We start from the raw sequence: 19,262 nt of genomic DNA on the forward strand, positions 1-19,262 counted from the left end.
CGCAGGCGCGGGCACCCGCACTGCAGCACCGCCGGCCCGTCCCGGCACGCGCGCGCGCGCACGCCGTCGCGCGCTCCCGCCCACCCCCGCGCGCGTGCCCGCGCGCACCTGCGCTCCCACACCTACCTGCACGCGCGTGCTCCGCCCAGGGACTGGCGCCGCCCAGCGGCCGTCGCCGCCTCTGCGCTGCCCCGGGCGAGCAGAGCAGTCCCCAGGCAAGGCACCGGGCACCGCCCTGCCGCACCGCCGTGGATCGAGGCATCCCGGAACAGCCTCAGCACGGCGACATCCCCCTGGGCACGGCCACCCCCTCCCCGGGGCTGCCCCAAAAGCTCTGGCAGCTATGCTTAGACAGATTGCCAGGGAAAACGCTGTATCCGCTACCCAAGTGCTGTGACCCCTACATGCATCCCGGGGGAAGGGTCCAGGCACTGACCCGTGTCCCAACTCAGCCTAGGAGCACTGGGAGCAGAAGACCCCCTGCCCACAGCTGCATTTCAGGTGCCCCCTGTGCCACGGGGGCATTCAGCTCGCAAGAGCTTGCTAAGCCTTGGTTCATCCCAGCTGGAGCAATTACCCCCTTCCTGCTCCAGTGCCACTTGTTGGGGCACAGGGACAAATCACGCAAGACACAGCTGGAACAGAAGCTCCTGCTGCCGCTTTACTGTTAGAGATACAATGGCATGCAGCAACATGCAGGTGCTGGCAGCTCCTCCAGCACAGGGCACTGTGCAGGGCTGCTGAACCCCACCATGAGAGCAGCATGGCCCCCGGGGGGGCAGTCTTTGGTCCTAGCAATGATCCTAGAGGTGGTTGAGATGGAGGGAATGTGGAGGAACCCACTCCTGCCAGCCACCATCCCACGGTACAGTCAGGCAGGTATGAAGTGTAGTGTTTAACAGGCTAGGGGTAGCCCAGAGCAGGGAGCTACAGGGAGGCTGCTGCTGGAGCTCACAGGCAGCCATGGATGCTGCCTGAACCCAGGGCTGGGTTGTCCTGCTATGGGGCCACGCCAAAGTACCACAGCCCACCCGCCTCCCCAAAACGCTTATCCCCCTGGGCCAAGCTCCTGCTGGTTGCATTAAACCTGTGCAAAATCAGTATGAAGGCACCTGCTCATGCCATGGAGACAGGTGGACAGTGACAGGGGTGACATCTAAGTGCTATTTGTGGCTGTTGCAGCAGAAAGGAGGGGACAGGTACCCCATTTTATCCTCAATGCGTTTTTTTGCTCTATGAATCGCTCCCAGTGTTGAGTAGAAGCTACAGGTGAGAGCTGGTTGAGGCTGGGTTGTCTCCATGCCCACAGCATTGGTGACAGGCAGTAGCAGTGTATTTGTCTCAGCATGCCATGCCCTGGCAGGGTACCATGCCAAGGCACAGGTACACAGCACCTACTGGCACTCACCTCAGCCCCCTATGGTCCCTCAGCCAGCAGGGAGTGGGTTAAGAACCCGCTGGCTGGGGCCATTGTTTCTGACACAATGAGGAGGAAGAGGATGCTGGAGCTGAAATTCCTTCAGCTCTCACCAGACAGATGGACAGAGCTGGACAAACAGACATGACAGAGGGTGAGCACGATTTAACCATTTCAGGTGCTGCATGAATAGTAGCTGGGGGATGTTTAAGGCATGTGGTGCAGCACCAGATACAAGATAGGCACTGGTGTCCAGGACAATCTGGAGGGACCTCAAGGGCACAGAAAGACCCATGAAAGTGCTGGTAGCATCCATCCATCTGGTCTTGCTGGGCCACAGGCTGCTGAGTGGCCAGAGCCCATGACAGCTCTGTGGCACAACAGCCCCGGTGTCAGCACCTGGACTGGCAACCTCCCTCCCCTGCTTGGTAAATCAGAAAAATAAATAAAAGGCAGGGGCTGGGCAGATGGACAGACACAGGGAGAATCCACAAGGGGCTGGATCCTCTTTGGCAGCAAGCTGGCATCACAGCCAGGATCCCGGAGGGAGACCGGGTAGGGGGCTAGCAGTCCTTGGAAGCCTGGCCAAGGCTCTCGCGCAGGCACCTGAGCTGCTCCTGGCCCAGCTTGATCTTCTCTTCCAGCTCCCGCTGCTCAGCAATGAGGGCTGACTTCATCTTGACAAAGTGCTGGTAGTCCTGGAGGTGCTCAGCGGGCAGGTACCGTGCCACCATGGCACCCACTGCCTCCTCCCGCCGCCCCACATGCTCCTTCAGCTCTTTGGCATCCTCCAGCTGTGCCACCAGCAGCCGCTGCTTCTCCCGCAGGGCCAGCTGTGGGCAAGACAGCTGGCGTTGGCAGGGCATCTCGCAGCCCAAAACCTCACGGGTGAGGGTCCCCTCCCCCATGCCCACCTTGTCCTCAGCAGGGGCGTGCGGCCCCAGGCTGCCCAGGGCAGTTTCCACCCGGGCCAGGCGACCCGAGAGGGAGAGCAGGAGGTTGACCACCTTGTCCAGGTCGCCCACAAAGAGGCGGTACTTGTCGAACTCCCCTGGGGTGCAGAGCGCTTGCAGGCGAGCAGCCACATCTTCACCCAGTGCCCCATTGGCACTAATGTCCTCCTGCAGCCCCCGTTGTGCCTCCTGCAGCACCACCAGCTTGCGGCTCAGACTCTCGATCAGCTGCAGCTGCCAGAGCAAAAGGGTCAGGGGTAACTGGGACCACTCTCTGTGGGATCAGGGGACTAGCACAGAGGCTGTGCTGGGGCCAACAGTACACAAGAACCTTGTGGTACTCCTGGTTCCCATGAGTTACTGGCAATTCCCAGTCCCCACAAGAATGTGTCAATGTCTCAGAGTCCATGTGCACCTAATGGATGGCCCCGGTCCCTGTGGGTATCTGGGAACATCCCAGCCCCTGCAAACATCAAGCACCTGGAGATCCCACTGGTCCCCAAGAGCATCTGGTGAGACACCCAGGTCCTGCAAGCACCTGACAATGCCCCTGGTCCTTGCATACATCTGACAATGCCCCAGCCCCATGTGAGTATACAGTAATGTTCCCGGTAGCCGCAAGCGTCCAGCAATTACCCCCATGCCCATGAGTGCCTGGTGATGTCCCCAGCTCCCAAGAGCAACCAATGATGCCTTAGTGCCTGTAAGCATCCAGAAATGCCCCCAGTCTCCATGAGCACCTGGCCATGGCAGTGGGGAACCACAAGGGAATTGTCCCCAGCAGTGTCTTGTACCTTCTTTTCCACCAGCTCACGGTCCACCTCCTCCTCCTCATCCTCCGAGCTCCCCTCCATTACCTCTGGCAGCGCCTTTACCTTGTTGAGTGGCTCAGTTTTGCCCACTGCAACACCATAGTGCACTGGGAAGGAACTGGAGCTGGCAGCACTCCTGGGAGGCAGTGAGATGGGCTCAAAACCTTGCCTGGGGAAAGAGAGATACAGCAATAAGCACTGGGGGTGTCAGCCTGCCCTTGGTATGGGGCCCAGTGCCATGACAGCCCTACCTGTCCTGTGCCAGGGCCTCCAGGTGCCAGTCCTGCTGGAGACACTTCCGCCAGGCCTGTCGCTCCCCTGCCACGAGCAGCTCACCCATCACCTCAGTGGCAGTGCCAGGGGAAGCCAAGGGGGCCAGGACACTGACCAGGGAATGGTCCCTGACAGCCACGTCCCACAGCCGTTCCTCGGAATCCATGCAGCGGGGCTGGGGCCAGCTGCCCTGGCAGCTCACCCCCTCCACTGCCCCAGAACTGGGCTTAAGTGCCTCTGGCAGGGCAGGGCCAGAGCCACAATGCAGGGACAGGGAGCACTCACCCATCCCATGGGGACTGGCACAGCCCTGCTCCTGGTTCTGGATGAGCCTTTGGGGCTGTTCCTCCATCTCCCAGGACTGCTTCATCTTTGTCCGCTTCTCCCTGGCTCCTGACGCCCTGCCAACATCCACCCAGGGCATGTCAGCTCCCCTGCCCACCCATGGGGGCAGGGACACTCAGGGCTATGGCCATGCCAGGGAAAGAGGTCAGGGACACCCCACAATGAAAAAAAACCCACAGGGTGCTCTAAGGATTAGGGTGCTCTGATACAGGGTACAAGGGCCCACAAAAGCCCCCTCATGTGTCCCGGCTGTGCCTGCTTTCTCACCCCCACCCCCATGCCACGGCACCACTTGCCTGCAAACTTCAGCCTTGGCAGCATCAGGCCCAGGAGTCCTACGGAGTGATCTGGGGGCCTCAGGTCGGGGCCAGGCACCTGACGGAGCAGGGGGGCAAGCAGTGTGCCCCCAGGACTGGCCTTTCTGCTCCCCGGTGAGGCTCTGTGACTGCTCCCTCACTGCCTCAGCAATGCTGCGGATTGGCATTGGGGCAGCAGAGAAGGCAGAGCCATGCCCAGCACCATCTGGTGGGTGCTGGGATGCCCGGCGCTGCCTGTACTTCTCCCAGTTGGGCGGAGGTGGGCGGGGTGGTGGGGGGCCCTTCTTTTTGGGGATGCTGGGAGGGTCCAGCTTGGCACGGAAAAGGTCCTTCTGGTCACAGCCCCAGGGGCTGGAAGGTTCCAGGTTGAGGTGGCTCTCAGAGAAGGCTCTGCCCCTTAGTGGGCGGTGCAGCGGATCCGGGGGGCTCTCAGGAGTGTGGGCCAGGCGGTCACTATCCCACAAGAGGTCATGCGTGGATGTGGTCCGGTAGCAGGGTGGCCACTGTGGCTCGGTGCTCTCAAGGCAGGTGTGGAATGGGCCAAGCCTTGGGAAACCCGGTGGGTAGCTGGAGAGCTCACTAGGAAGAGAAGGAGGCACCCGTCCTCCCATACACAGTCACCCATCTGGCAGTTCAGACCCATTTCATGCCCTGCCTCATTTACCCCAGCTAGTTATCCAGTCACACTGGTGGGAGAAGCCCAGGCTCATCTGCTGGGCACAGCACCCCAGAGATGGCCCCAGACCTCTGGGGAAGGGTAAGGAGGGACCACCTTTGCTTTGGACACCTCCTCACATACCCTTGCCCTGCGTGCCCCCTCCTGCCTCAAAGGGCACCACGCCAAGGATGGCCAAGGAAGTATGGGAGGCACTTTCTACATCCCCAGTCAAAATCATGGCAGTCCCCACATCCCCCTGGCAGAGGTCCCCACTGAGTGGCACACACATCCCGGCACCATGGCACTTGGCATGAGCTCACCTGATGGACTGGCTGACTTTCCTGGTTATTGCAGGTGGTTCCCACTCATCCTGAGGAAATTCCTGTGTGTGGGGGAAGGCAGTATGAAATCCATCCCCCAGCACCTCTGTCCCATTCCCATTCAGGTGCTGAAGGCTTGCAGGCAGTCTGCAGCGCCAATGGGGGAACAGCACCCCACACCCCAACCTAGGGTCATGGTCCAGGGGTGCAAGGGAGTGTCAGTGCTGCTCCCCAGCACAGTCCCACAGGGCATTACTCACCGGGATGAAAGCTCTCCGGGGGGGCCAGGCATCACTGTCCTCTTGCCCAGGATGGGTAGCCGGGTAGCAGCAGTCAGGGCAGCGCACCCAGGACACAAGGTGACAGCGGCATGTGTGGCCACGGGGCAGTGGTGGTGGGCACAGGTCCCCTCCACAACAACGGCAAGGCTCAGGGCGCAGGGGAACCCCACAGGGGTAGGAGAAGCCCCGCAGGTAATCCAGCTCCCCTGGCCTCCCCAGTGGCTTGTAACAGTGGGGCTGTTCCCGGCAGCACTCAGCATGGGGACCAGCAGAGCCAGGGCGGCTGGGTGAGGAGGGGCTGTAGGGCTGGTCCACAGAGAGGCGCCGGACATCCCGGTGCTCAGGGAGAGGAGGCTGGAAGGTGCTGGGATCACCTGCTGGCGGCTTGCTGTGCCGGGGTGGTGCCACTCGGCTGCTCTCCTCAAAGAACCGGCGGCGGTCAGCAAAGGGCAGCAGGACGGCTTCGTCGCTGCCTCGTGGTGGGGAGGTGCAGGCCGCCGGGCCCTGGCTGTAGCCCTCCAGTTCACTGGGGCTGGGCAAGTGTTGCAGCTGCAGCTTGTTTTCTGGGGACCAGCGCCAGCGGCCCCTGGCTGTTGGCACCACCCGCTCAGGGGACAGGGGCCCTTTAGGGGCTGGCACTGGGTCAGGGGTGGGGATACCCCGGTCTGCAGAGCGGCCAGAGTTCCTGCTCTCCTCACTCGGTGCGGGGCTGAGACGCTCAGGCAGGGCAGGGCGTCGCTCTGCCAGTACACTGCCCTCGGGGGGCTCCTCAGTTTCCTCCACTGGCTCCTCACCAGGTGCATGTGCACCAGGACCCCGGCTCTTCTGTAGCTGGGCCTTGCGCCGCTGGATCTCGTTGCGCAGGCTGGTGGCAAAACGGTCGCTGCGGCGGCGCATCTGAGCAGAGCGGTGGGGAGGACCCCCAGCCCGCCGGGCCCCTCCCTGGCTCTCCTCCACTGGCCCCTCAGTGCTGAGTACTGGGCTAGCCCCCTGGCCATCCTGCCCGCAGGCTTGCTGCAGCTCAGGGCAGCAGCGGCAGGGCGGTGGGCGGCAGCAAGGCTCTGGGCAGTGCGGGGGATCCTGGGCGGCCCCTGTGGTTCCCCCTCGGCTGCCCTCAGGATGCAGTGGGGACAAGGTCCAGCGCTGCCCACTGGGGGCTGGTGAGGCTCGCCCGCTGCTGGTGCCCAGCTGGAGGGAGCGGAACTGGGAGGCCAGCAGTTGCTCGGGAGCACTGTGACGGTGTGACATGTGGCCCTTGAGAGGGGACAGCAATGGGTTGTCACCTGCTGTCGTGGCATCAGGCACTCGGTGCATGCTGTCATCCAGGTACGGCTGGTTGTCAGACTCTATGCTCTCCCCCAGGAGTGACTCAGCTGGGCAACGGTCCGTCTGGGAGCTCAGCATGTAATACTGGTCAGCAGAGAGACAGTCCTTCGTGGGGTATGGCGCCAGTTTCCTCCTGCCCACAACTTCTGCCTCCCCATCCCGCTGGCAGAGGAAGGTGTCAGAGATCCAGCGGCCCTTGGCATGCAGCATGTCCACTGACACTGACGCCTGGCGCCTGTCCCCTCGGCCAGCTGGGGCTGCTCGCAGGCTGTCCCTCCTGACAGGGGGCAGGGGGGGCACAGGTGCCCGCCAGGCCTCAGGGTGCCAGCTGGCAGATGGCTCAGCCCCTGTGGTCAGGTAGCGCCTGTCAGAGGCTTTGCAGGGGCCTTGGAGGCTGGAATCGATGGACACGGCCTCTTCAGGACGGAGAGAGAGGGCGCAGTCAGAGGCGATGGAGCTGGCAGAGAAGGAGCTGTAGGCTGAGTCCCGCTTGCTGTGGTACATGCCCTGGTCAACGGGTGAGGGGTCTCCTTCATAGCAGGCCTGGCTGGGATGGTCCAGGCTCTCCATGCTCCCGATGGAGCTGCTCCGGTCAGTGCTGCAGTGCCAGGACAGTGGGTTCCACTGCAGGGACAGCTTGCTGCTGCCTGGCCCCACGTCAGTGTTACAGGCACCTGCTGCCCCTCATCCAGCTCCACAGAGATCCCAAGGAGCCCATCCCCCCACATATACCCTCCCTGGAACAATGGAGCACAGGGCAGCACTACCCCAACCTGCCCTTCACCCCTGGGTTGGGGCCACCACCAAGGTTGCCTGGCACTGGCAAGGGGAGCAGGCACAGGGAACACAGGGTGTATGTGACTCCAGCCACTCGGGGACCTCCCAGCTCTGGCAGCCGGGGCAGTGGGACTAAGCAGCTCCTGGCTGTCTCCAGCAGAGCCACCGCCCCTTCCTGCCGGGAGCCGGGAGTAAACAGCCAGGGGAAAGGGTAGTGCAGGATGAGGAGGAATGTCCGAAAGTAGCGTAGGAGCCCCTATGCCACCCCCACTGCCACAACCCAAGAGGGTGTCCCGTCTGCCCCCCTCTTGCACAGTCTCATAACTGCCCCCAGGGTCTCACCTGACATCACACCCCGAAGGCCAGGAGAGGCTGAAGGCATCAGCCGGGCAGTTCATGGTGGGGACGTCTGGGCGGCTTTCGGCAAGTTTGGCCACGTGCCAGGAATGGGGCCGGAAGACGGGCACGTTCCTCCTGCCAAGAGCAACAGCGGGAAAGGACAAGAATGGGGAGGAAGCCAGGCCAAGGAACTGGGGCTGAAGTCACTTCCTATGGGGTTTCCTGTCCCCCCCAGGCCAGCGCCCGCCCAAAGGGGATGGCAGTGAGGAGGGTCCAGCCCTGCAAGCACCCAGCACCAGGCAAGGGGACCCCACAGCTCACCCAGCTGGCCAGGGCTCTCCAGACTGCAGCATCCCTGCTGCCGCATCAACGGGAGACTCAGGATACGGTCTCTGCATAGCCCATAGGCAATGCCCTGAGCAGGACAAGCGTCTCTCCTGGGACTGGACTAGCTCCACCAAGGGACTCTGGGGCCACATCTGTCTCCACCGCAAGCCTGACCTTCCCCCTTGTTCTTTTGTCCCTCAGCATCTGCAGCAAGCACCAGCCACATCATGTCTCCGGGAAGGGTCCTGTGCTGGTTGGTCCCTGTCCCACCCCTCACAGCATCCATAGGAGTCTCCAGTCTCCCAAGCAAATGCCGCTACACAGACATGGTCAGAAGCCACCTCCTGTGCCTCCCAAATGCCAAGTGCTGCCACAACATCTACTGACTGGATGAGAGTGGCAAGCTGTGAGGTCAGCACAGGGACTTCCCAGAACCCCCAAACTCACCATGGATGATGCTGAGCCCCAGCACAGTCCCGTGGGACCCCTGCCCCTTGGGCAGTGCCCTTGCGCCGTCCCTGCCCCTGAGTGCTGCTGGAGCTGGAGTCAGTCAGGATGCAGCCAGGGAATGGATGCAGTTGGAGGGGTTGGGGGAGGAAGGGACTGCAAGGCCCAGCCCTGCCTCTCCTTCCTTTCCCAGGCAAGCAGGCAGGCAGGAGGCAGGCAGGCAGGAAGGGAGAGGAGCGGCCACGCTTGAGGATACCGCCCAGTGAGGGGGTGGTGAGCCCGATGCAATGCCCTGGCTCTGCTGGATGTGGAACCCCCACTTAGCGGGAGTGTTAACAGCAGCAAAGGGGCTGCTCCCCACCCTGTCCCAGCAAGAGGCACCTCCAGCTTCCTGCCAGTCAGGTAAAGCCCCACTGGCCCTCCCTGTGTCCCCTCCACAGCACTGCCAACCTGCGAACAACCATCTTCAGAGTGCGGTAGGAGCCCTTGATGAGGATGAGGGCTTCTTGGCGGGATCCGTACAGTGGCGTCCCGCTGATGTTCACCAGCTCATCACCTGGCTGCAGCCGGCGGGACAGTGCAGCCTTGCCCCCATCCTCCACCTGGGTGACAGAGAGGGGCATCAAGGTGGGCACAGCCCGCAGAATATCCCAGAGGATGTTCCATGGCCACCGCGTCTCAGGGGAGAAAGAGGCTTCAGAGAAGGTGCCTGAGCCCCAGGCACCACAGAGGGATCTGCGGGGCCAGGCCAGGCTCTCCCCCTTCTCTGGTCACATGAATTTCTGAGCAAGGGCATCAGGGAGGGAGGAGATAGAAAAATGTCCCACCCCAGCAGATTCCCTCGCAGGCAGCACAAGGGCCCTTTGTCCAGCATGGATGCCAGCCCCCTGCTGCTGCTTCCAACCCCCCATCGAGCCTGTCTGGGCACCTGTGGTGATTTCAATGCCCAAAGGATGCCATCCCACCCTATGTGCACATAGGAGACAACAGCAGGGGAAGTGCTGAGCCCTGGCACATGCCTACCCTCCCTGACACCCATGTCCAACATGAATGTGGCACCCTGTATTGATGTGCTTAGAGGAAGTATGGCCATTGTGCTGCCAGCACATGAGATCCTGGCCCATGCCCTCTGCCCTAGCTGGTAGATGCAGTCCTGGCAGCCCTGGGACAAGCGATGCCCAGCTGGGCTAAGCAGTGCCCATTGCTGGCACTGATCTCTGCCCATCCTGCCACTGCAATGGCCAGGGATCGCCAAGTCCAAACCACAGGGCTGGCAAGTGACTGGAGCTGCTGCTGCTGCGTGGTGGCAGTAGCACAGGGCATGCAGGTGCACGGGGCAGGTCCTGGGGTGCCCCATGCCTAGCATTGATGTGACAAGACCCTATAGCCACCAGCAGGGCAGAGCTAACCTGGCCCCATGCTGGGGCTCTTGCATCCACCCTACCCATGGGCTCTTCACCATACCCATTGCTGCCAGGCCTGGCCAAGGAACGAGCTCTGCTCACAGTGTCTGCAGGACCAGTCTGGGCAGCAGCCAGGCCCCAGTGCCAGGAAGCACCCATGGCTTCCTAGCAGGTCAGTCATTGTGCATGTGCCCCTGGGCACCACTTTCCAGCCTTAATGCTGGGTAGGGCTCAGGGGGCATTCCACTGCCCCTGGACAAAATGTCACCTTAGGATGGAGGAAGGCAGGGGCAGCCAAGCCTGCCCAATGCACCACTGCCCCATGGCTTTGCCTGGCACAGCTGTGCCCAAAACCGACATTTTTCCAGGGATCATAGCACCACGATGCCATATCCAGGCTGGGCACAGCCCAATGTGCCTGCCTGTGCAGGCAGGCTGCCCTCCTACCCAGATACCAGCCATGGGGCTGCCTTCCTGGCAGGGGACCCTGACTGCCTGTGAGGACTCCCAGTTCTACCACGCAGTCAGTGGAACACCTGGGTTTACCCCCTGCCATGCTGCTGCCCACCACCGGGCACCAGCAGAGCGTGCAAGGCAGGCTGCACCTTCACCTCAGTCCTTTGTCCAGACACGTGCCCACCAGTCCTGCCTGCCACTGCCATGGGGATGAGTCAGAGGTGAAAGGTGTCCCCCACTTGCTGCAGGACACCACCAGGTCTGCACCCATGTCTGGGCCATCACATGCACTAGGACGGACAGGCTCAGCCCTGGCACCACTCGCCAGGAGCTAAATTTGGCACAAACAGCCCCTTGTTCTGCCTTTGCCACCAGTGAACTCAGCACTGGCAGGCAAACACCACCGCCTGCTGCCCTGCCTGGCTGAGCCAGCCCAGGACACTTCCCGAACATCATCCCTGGAGTTCACTCTGGGCCCTAATGGTGGGCACCAGATAGCTTACGGGAATGTCTGCCTGTCTCAGGAGAAACTTGTCTTAGGAATCACAACCAGAACAGTGCCAGAGCTGTGCTCACCCTGCCCCACACCAACCTCCCTCCCTGCCCCTGACGTGCTCAGGGATGCCCGTACTGGAGGGCGTTTGCAGCCCCGTGGAAGGCTTAAGAGCGCGTGTGAGCACCGCCGTGGGACTCTGCCACAGAAAGAGATCCTGCCCGGAGTGGGCTCAGAAGCCAAACTCTCTTACCGAGTGCAGGGACGCCCTTCCTCTTTCCGGCCCGCGGCCCCCGCTCCACAGGCGAGGGCTGCCCCCTCTCCGCGCACACCTCGCCCGGCCGCAGCGGCGGAGCGGTGACCCCGGGGACCCTCCCCTGAATGCACAGAGCGCTGGAACAAGCCCCTTTTGTCTGCCGAGCACACGCGGTGGCGGCGTGTCCGTGGGAGCGCGGGGGCCGACACCTCGCGGCCCGCAAGCCAACCCCCTTCTCAAAAGTGGTGAGGAACATCCCCTCCTCCGGCAAACGGCGGAGCCACGGGCACCCCCCACCCCGAAGGCCAGCAGCGAGTCGGGACGCGGGCAGTTACTCCCTCGGCGCCCGGCTCCCCACCCGCCGGCGGTGCCACCTCAGGGCGCAGGGCTGGAACCGGAGCCACTTTTCCAGCTCCCCCAGCCAGACCGCGCTGCCCGCGTCCCGCCGAGGGCGTGGAACGGCCCGGGGGCGCAGTCGGCCCGGCTCGAGGCAGGGAGCAGCCCCGGGGCCGCCAGCCCGGCCCGCCGCACCCCGGCTCAGCAGGACGGTGACACCGGGTGGGCAGGCGGCCAAATCGTCCGGCGACAGGGCCCCGTCCGGGCTCCGTGGAGGGGTGGCTATTGGAGTTCCCCTGGCCGCTGCCCTGCTCCCCGCGGGTCTCCCCGCGGAGCGATGCGCTGGCGGGGGCCGCGGGAATCGGTGACCCTCTGTGTGGTGAGACGTCGGGGCCGCAGGGGTCACCCTCAACATTCGCTCCCGGCTGCGGCCGGGCTCCGCTCGGCATCGCACCCCGGCGCCAACCCCGTCCCGGGCACGGTCCTACCCCTGCGTTCCAGGGGTGCCGGGGCATGACGGGACGGACTCTCGTTCCCCCACCGTGGCCGTAAACGTCCCCGCAGAGTCCGGTGCCCGGGACGCCCATGGGCGCGGCACCGACGGATGGGCACACAGGGGGCTGACCTCCCCCGGCTACGGCCCGCGGGACGGGACCGGGAAAGACGTGAGAGGGAATGTGGGGGCCGCCCCCGACGCCAGCCCAACGGATGTGCCAGAGGAATTTCTTCCTGCCGCCGGGCCCGGGCTGTCCCTCCACCCCTCTCGCTCTCACTCTTCACCGCGGCTCTAAGCGGAGGGCCGCGGAGATCGTAGGTGCGAGTGGCCGCCCCCGTCCCGCCGCGCCAGGACACGAGACCCCGCGGCCGGGGCTCCCCGCACCCCGACACCGCCGCGCCCCGGGTGTCCTCCCATCTCCCGCGCCCCGCCACGGGCGGGAGGCCCCTCGCGGGGGGATGTCGCGGAGCCCACGCGGGACTGTGCCGACGATTCCTACCTTGGAGACGATGAGGGGCTCGCCGTGCTCTAGCCCGCCGCGCAGCGTGAAGCCCCAGGGCGCGCCCCCCTGCAGCTGCACATGCACGTACTGGGGGGCGCCGGGCCGGCCCTCGGCCCGCTCCATGGCGGCTACAGCTACAGCCCCATCCCGGCCCGGCCCCGAGCTGTGGAGGAAATGACACCCCCGCCCGCCCGGGCTGAGCGGCGCGGGGCGAGTGCGGGGCGGGGCCGCCCCGCACCGGGACTGCTCCACCGCCGCCAATGAGGCGCAGGGGGACGGCGGCGGCCGGTTCGGCACGGCACAGCACTGCTCATGGCATGGCTCTGCACACAATGGCACAGCACAGCGCCTTTCTACTCAGTTCCTTGGCATGGCATCCTTTAGCCCAGGGACCTGAAGTGAGCTGCTTGACTCATCTTAGTACAGCCCAGACGGCATATTTCAATTCAGTCTGGCTCAACCCAGCATGGCATGATATGGGAGGCTGGCAGACCTCAGTGCAGCACGATACAGCACAGCTCAGCATAGTATGGCAGGGGGGCCAGCATGGGTTAACTGGCCCAGCATGGCTCAGCCTGGCATGCTTCGCTGCAGTTCAGCTGGGTTGGCACATTCTGGCTTGTCTCAGCTCAGCTCAACATGACACAGCGCTGGCAAAGTTAAGTTTGGTACAGCACAGAACAACCAGGGGCCTCATCTGGCTTAGCTCCACTTGGCCTGGCCCAGTTTTATTCAGTGCAGTTCAGCTTGGTTGACTTGGATAAGCAGGGCTGGCACAGTTCAGCTCAGCAGAGCCTGGCCTGACTTGACTTAGCTTGACCATGCACAGGTTCAGCTCAAAATGACCCAGTTGGGTTCAGCACAATACGATGCCCCCAGGAACCCACACCAATAGAGCCTGCTCAGCACAGTTTAGCCTGGCACGGTGGCAGTTCAACAGCACTCAGGTGGGCACGAGGGGATGGCAGTAGGGTGATGCAGCCCCCCTGGCATCCCCACCATGTAGTCGCACTGGCGGCCCAAGCTCCAATGCCTGCAGGCCAGCACATGCTGCTGGCTCCTGTCTGACCTAGTCATGCCAGCCCCCACCCTGTCCATATCCTGCCGGGCACCTTAGGGTGTGCCTGGCAGTTTGGCCGTTCTTCACCTTTGTCTTTTCCCTGCCAGGCCCAGGAGAAGCAACTGTACTGCTTGGGGGAAATTGAGGCAAGGGGAAGAGCCGGCGATGGCAGCTGGGGATGGTGGGAGTGGATCGGCATGGATTCCCCGGTGAGCCCGAGAGTCCTGCTCCGCCCTTTCCCGCCTGGGGCCACGACTCTTACTCATCTGCTTCCCAGACAACACAGCCAGCCTGGAAAGCTCTGCTCTGCAAGCAGCACCTGCAGCCCCTGGTTGCCCGCCACGGCCTGGGAGGGTCGGCTTGCACTGACAGGCTGGTTCATTCCCAGTTCTGGAAGTATCTTAAGTTTTTCTTGGTAGTCCCGGTCCACAAGCACCTGCCTTGAGCTCTGCCTGCTCCCTGTACATGCTCCATGTACAGCCCAGCTGCAGCCAGACCAGTACAGCCAGAATGTCACAGGACACAGGGTGAAGTGGTACCTGGGCTATTTGTAGTGCTAGAGCCCACCCAGGAGAGATGCATGGCTCCCCCCCATACAGCCTTGACATGTTCACCACTGTCGTGTCCACCACCCTGACACAAATCTCCTGCTCTCCCCTATGGCATTACCACCTGCCTTGCAATTCCCCCAAATCATGACTGGCTGCTGCCATGCCCAGCTTTTCCCAACCTTCACTGGCTCATCTGCCCCTTGTGCGCTTTCCCGAATGAGTAACCAGGGCTGCCTGGCCAGGCAAGAGGGCTCCTGTGCCCTGGCTCATCATGTTTAGCACCACACACACCTCTACACAGCCCTCCCAGCCCTTAGCACTGTGCCCAGCTGGCACCAGGAAGGGTGGGCAGCAGACACCAGTACAATCCTCCCAGCTCTCTCCACGTCCCTATGCCTGCACCAGTGGTTCCCAACCAATGTGCTCACCCCCTGGCCACCTCCATCCCAGCAGTGTACTGTGGGTCTGGGCACAACACCAGGGGCTCTGGAGGTGGCACTGGCTGCAGCTGCCCACAGCACACTGTAATGTGCCCAGAGGGCCTTTCCCAGGCAAGCACCATGGAGTCACTATCCCCAGTACGGAAAGGGGCTCGAATGGCCCATGCCAGCGAGAGGGTGGGAATCATGCTCACCTCTCGGCTTTGAGCAGGTGCTGGCAGAAAGGCCTGGAAACTGGTCAAGGTGGGCAAAGTTGCGGGCATGCTGATGGTGGTGGCAGGATGATGCCTACAGCGGGGTACTGCTGACTTACCCAGAAATACTTAGCACTGCTGGGCTCGGAGTCACTCTGCTCACCCATGCGTCTTAGTGCCAGCTGGACAGAGCGAGGCACTGGGCAGCCTGGCTGTGCTGCGGGGCTGTTGGGGAGCAGAACCCCAGGCTCTGTGCCTGCTTGGGGCAGTGCAGACCAGCTTGTAGCAATGGGCACGAAGGTGATGAGCCACTGCTGGAGAGTCAGCACAGGGTGGAGGGAGCTGGAGGGACTCTCATTGCATGAAAGCACCCTCTCAGGCTCTGTCTGGTCCCATTCCCCTGGGACCCAGGGAGCTCCTGCCTCTTTAAAACCTGATTGAGTCCATGCCTTTAAAATGGGCCTGGGCAAGGATCTCCTACCCCATAGGAGGAGGCTGAGCCAGGAGCAGGTGGGCTGAATAAGCTGGTTTTCCCTCCCCACTTCACCCCATTCCCCTACCCCAGCACCTTTACAGCTCCCAAAGCCAGGCTCTACTGGGCTAGCTTTGCTCCTGGTCTGGATTTTAGTCTGGAATTTGTACCCCTTTTTGCTTACAGATTCCCCCCCACCTTTCTGTTCCTCTGTCAAGCTGAAGCAGCTGGTGTGGTTGTCCTGTTTTGATAGGAACTGGGAGCACCCTGGGATCCTTTTGCTGGTGCCCACAGTCAGCTCTGCCTCTCAAGTGAGGAGAAGCATGACTGCAGGCTCTTCCTAATTCTTCTGCTGGCCAGCCCCACCTTGTCCCTCTTACCTGCTCCCTCCCAACACTCACCTATCATGGCTATGCCCTACCCTTTCACCAGCCTCCTCCTCCTCCTCTTTGTTGTGCCCCTTTCCCAGGCTGCAAACCAGTCCCCACTACCCCTTGGCTCCCTGCCTGCTGTCCCCCCCCTGCCCCTGCTGCAGGCCCTGCAAACACGGGCTCCAGGCAGCCCAGGTTGGCAAGTGGGGCCAGCCAGTGAGCAGCCCCTGCGCTACATGCTGAATCTGTACCGGCGTGCTGCTGACCGTGAAGGCCGACCCCGCCACACCCGCAGCCTAGGCACCAACACCATCCGCCTCGTCCAGGCCACTTCCCACGGGGGTCAGCCCTGGGCAGGTAAGGAACTGGTGAGCACTAAGGATGGCATGGGCGCTTAGCAGAGCTAGCAGGGTGGGCTTCCTTCCCCTTCTCTACAGTGTCCTGGCTGGGGTTGCTATTGGCCATGGGGTTCCACTTGGCGGGAGTCCAAGGCTCTGCCTCAGGGGTGAGATGGGCAAATGCATAGCTGGCCCTTGTGTGCCCTTCTCTCCTTCCCAGTCTGTCTGATGCTCTGCCAGGCTAGAGGTGTTGGTGCAGAGGATGGGAAATGTTACAGACTCTTTGCCCTTCATGCCACCAGCAAGCCTTGGCTCATGGCTTCTGTTTGCTGCAGCTTCTGCCTTGTGCTGGGGCAGATGGCTGTCACAGGCTCTGCTGTGCTGTGTGGGGCTGTGGCAGCACCATGAGAGGAAGGTGTGCTGCACAGTGCCTCCTGCACTGTGCTAACAGGGGCACTATTTCCCTGCAGGTCGCTGGTACTTGCAGGCCCTCACCTACCAAATGGAAGGCCAGCCAGAGGTTGAGCACCTCCTCAGAGCTACTGTGGTCTACCTGCCCAGTCTGTCACTGCCCCACGGTCGCCTCCTCTGCGCTCTGGAGCTGGTGATGGCCAGCGAGGCACCCAGGGTGCTGCTCAGCCCTACTGCCCGTCCCCGCCATGGCTGGGCTGAAGTTGACGTCACCCCTTACCTGGTGCTGGGGAACAGCAGCGTGGGGAGCCTGGCACTGCGGCATGTCTGTGTGCGTGCTGGCCGAGCAGGAGGCCATGATGCCCCAGTGGCCCCTGGCCACCCTTTCCTCCTTCTCTACCTTAACGATACCCAGGCAGGGTTGACACCTCTGGCAGCAGAGCCCCACCGACACCGACGTGACACAGGGACATTGGCTCATGACCTGCCCAACTACCTGCGGGAGCACGGAGGGGAGAAGAGTGACTGTTCCCTCCACCCCTTCCCTGTCAGTTTTGCACAGCTGGGCTGGGACCACTGGATCATCGCTCCTCACCGCTACAACCCACGCTACTGCAAGGGCACCTGTCCCCACCTGCTCCGCTATGACTATCATGCACCCAATCATGCTGTGGTGCAGAATTTCATTCATCAGCTTGTGGATGCCAATGTGCCCCGGCCCTCCTGTGTGCCCTATCGTTACAGCCCCATCAGTGTCCTCATGATTGAGCGCAATGGAGGCATACTGTACAAGGAGTACGAGAATATGATTGCAGAGTCCTGCACTTGCCGGTAATTTCCACTGCCCCAGCACATCACCCCTGGGCTCTGCCTCTTCCTGCAGATCTGGACTTTAGGGTTTATCTTGCTCTGCCTCAGACTCACTTGGCTCATCTCCCCTCCCCATGCAGTGCTGCTCAGTGGGGAGGTTTTACAATGAGAGTTTTACGTAAGTTGTGGGTTTTTTAAAGGCAGGAACCTGTCCTGGGGTGGTTGCCCCATGGCATTTGTCCTTCCTGCAGCCCCCATGGCTGCTGCCTGGTTTTGGTGGGCAGGGGGGCTTGGCCTGATGTTCTCAGATATGAGCTGTGTCCTAAACTGGAGTACGAAGCTCTTGGGAGGTGGCTGGGAATCTCCTGGTGGAGCGAGGGCAGGGAGGGTAGCAAGTCCAGGTGTCTCTGTGTTTTGCATCTGACACATTGGTGTTGTCAGGATCTGATGTGACCCTGCCTGTGGCATCCCTTCCCAACTCACATGCACCCCATCCCTATCTAGTCTGCAGAGGCATCTCTGGATTTGGGCTGGAGGGAGGAAGCCTCTCTCCTCTCCTGAAGTTCTGCTCTGGAAGGGCTATGAAAAACTGGAGGGACCTGAGCTGCCATCTCTGCTTCCAGTGCTAGAGGCCAATGCAGCTGCCTGTGCTGGGCTCTGCCTGCTGTTTCCTCTGACACACTTGTTCTTCAGCTCCTTGGCTTGCCCTCTAACAAGGGCTCAGGTCTTTTTCCCAGAGCTCAGATTCCTGTTGCAGATGTCTCTCTACCTTCTTGCACTCTTGCTGTCACACAGGCTTTGGGCTCTGCTGGGCTCCTGGCATGTCCCTGTTCCCAGAAGGGTCAGTCCTGCTCTCAGCACCCCTGCTGCCTGATTTTTCTCTATTTATTTCTTGACTGTGAATAAATAAATTGATTGATTTTGCTAAAGACTATCTTGGCCTGTTCTTGCACTGTCCCCGGGGTGCAGCAGGTGCCCCCTGGGATAGGCTGCCATAGGTTGTATCCGTGTGCAACTGCCCTTGTGCTTTCACTGGAGGGTGTGGGGGTAAATCCCAGCTGGTTCAAGCAGGGCCTATGAGAAGTGCCTCCCCTGGAGCATTGACCTACCCTAGTGCAGAGGAGACCGGATGTGGCTGCAGGCAGCTGCCTCCATGGGACTGGGAATGAGAGATGCCTCGCATCCCTCTGTATGGGGCAAGTCCTAGGGGGCCATGGAGGGGCAATGAGCCAGGTCTCCTGGGACTGTCTGTCGCCATGGCCAAGGCATTTCTCTGCTGGGGCTATTGTGAGTAGGTATCTGCAAACAAACCTGACTGTTGCTGGATATGGTGCCCTGTCTGCAGTGCTGGAGCAAAATTTCCATTCTTTGAGCAGCAAAGCATAGGTGGCAGTCATCATCCTTGGCACCAGAGCTGGGGGCACTGTCATCTGGGTGCTGTTTCTCCACAGCTCATGCTCTTGCCAGGGTCTCCTCTTGCTTGGGGTCCAGCCCCATCTGTTATTGCTGGCCCAAGCTCCATGGGGATGTTTCAGCAATTTTATTTTTCCCATGAGTGTTTGCTGTTGGATGGGATGCTGTCAACTCCAATCCCTCCCTTTCCTGCCAGTCTCAGTTTCTTTCCCATCCTGGAAGAGTGAGAAACCAGAGAGCCCCAGGTTCTCTCTTGCCCCTTGTCCCCAGTTAGCCACATCTTGGTGATGAGTGGGGAATGTCTTCTGCTTTTTTGGAAGCTCACAGATCTGAGCCCTATCAGTCATTAAGTATCTGCTGTTGATTCATTCAGGTAAGTGATGATAAAAGACATGGAGAGGGGCATGCTCCCAGCCCTGGACACTCCTGGATGCCAGTGGCCCCCCAACCCTAACCTGCTGCCAGCACTCCTTGAACCAGCTGGGCACCTGCTGATGGATGAGCCCTGGAATCTGTCACCCCAGCCCTGTGTCCATTTATGCACTGTGCCAACAGGCTCTTGTGTCTTTTGGGATGGGCCCCTTCCTTGAGTACCCATGGGTGCCCATGGGTGCTCCAGCAGCAGAATCACCTCTGTGCTGGTGGTGGGACAAGCGCTACCACAGAGA

General features: G+C 61.7%; 2 protein-coding genes across 3 annotated transcripts; one reads left to right on the forward strand and one right to left on the reverse strand.

Moving 5' to 3' along the window:
* Positions 1-638: 638 nt before the first annotated feature.
* On the reverse strand, positions 639-12,969 carry SHROOM4 (shroom family member 4). Of its 2 annotated transcripts, XM_053990346.1 has the most exons (10): positions 12,532-12,968; positions 9,043-9,194; positions 7,822-7,953; positions 5,356-7,300; positions 5,096-5,157; positions 4,097-4,696; positions 3,434-3,856; positions 3,165-3,351; positions 2,332-2,604; positions 639-2,250 (listed from the first exon to the last, which is right to left on the reverse strand). In XM_053990346.1, the coding sequence occupies exons 1-10, from the start codon at positions 12,655-12,657 to the stop codon at positions 1,981-1,983; spliced, it is 4,170 nt and encodes a 1,389-aa protein (XP_053846321.1). In that variant the 5' UTR covers positions 12,658-12,968; the 3' UTR covers positions 639-1,980. The 2 variants fall into 2 exon arrangements, with proteins under 2 accessions (XP_053846321.1, XP_053846322.1); XM_053990347.1 differs by lacking the exon at positions 4,097-4,696 and having other exon boundaries at positions 12,532-12,969.
* Positions 12,970-15,469: 2,500 nt separating this feature from the next.
* Positions 15,470-18,144, forward strand: BMP15 (bone morphogenetic protein 15). The gene is made up of 2 exons (XM_053990316.1): positions 15,470-15,979; positions 16,431-18,144. The coding sequence occupies exons 1-2, from the start codon at positions 15,658-15,660 to the stop codon at positions 17,204-17,206; spliced, it is 1,098 nt and encodes a 365-aa protein (XP_053846291.1). The 5' UTR covers positions 15,470-15,657; the 3' UTR covers positions 17,207-18,144.
* The last annotated feature ends 1,118 nt before the right edge of the window (positions 18,145-19,262 follow it).

Source organism: Vidua macroura, chromosome 14 (assembly GCF_024509145.1).
Source record: "Vidua macroura isolate BioBank_ID:100142 chromosome 14, ASM2450914v1, whole genome shotgun sequence".
Classification (NCBI taxonomy): Eukaryota; Metazoa; Chordata; class Aves; order Passeriformes; family Viduidae; genus Vidua; species Vidua macroura.

Excerpts from the sequence above, each read along its gene's own strand:
- BMP15 (XM_053990316.1), top strand. The coding sequence starts at position 15,658 with ATGGCTATGCCCTACCCTTTCACCAGCCTCCTCCTCCTCCTCTTTGTT. Across the intron at positions 15,980-16,430 it reads CGGGGGTCAGCCCTGGGCAG|GTCGCTGGTACTTGCAGGCC; the intron begins GTAAGGAACTGG and ends ATTTCCCTGCAG.
- SHROOM4 (XM_053990346.1), bottom strand. The coding sequence starts at position 12,657 with ATGGAGCGGGCCGAGGGCCGGCCCGGCGCCCCCCAGTACGTGCATGTG. Across the intron at positions 7,301-7,821 it reads CCTTCGGGGTGTGATGTCAG|CACTGACCGGAGCAGCTCCA; the intron begins GTGAGACCCTGG and ends CTGGCACTGCAG. Across the intron at positions 3,857-4,096 it reads GCCAAGGCTGAAGTTTGCAG|GGCGTCAGGAGCCAGGGAGA; the intron begins GCAAGTGGTGCC and ends GGATGTTGGCAG.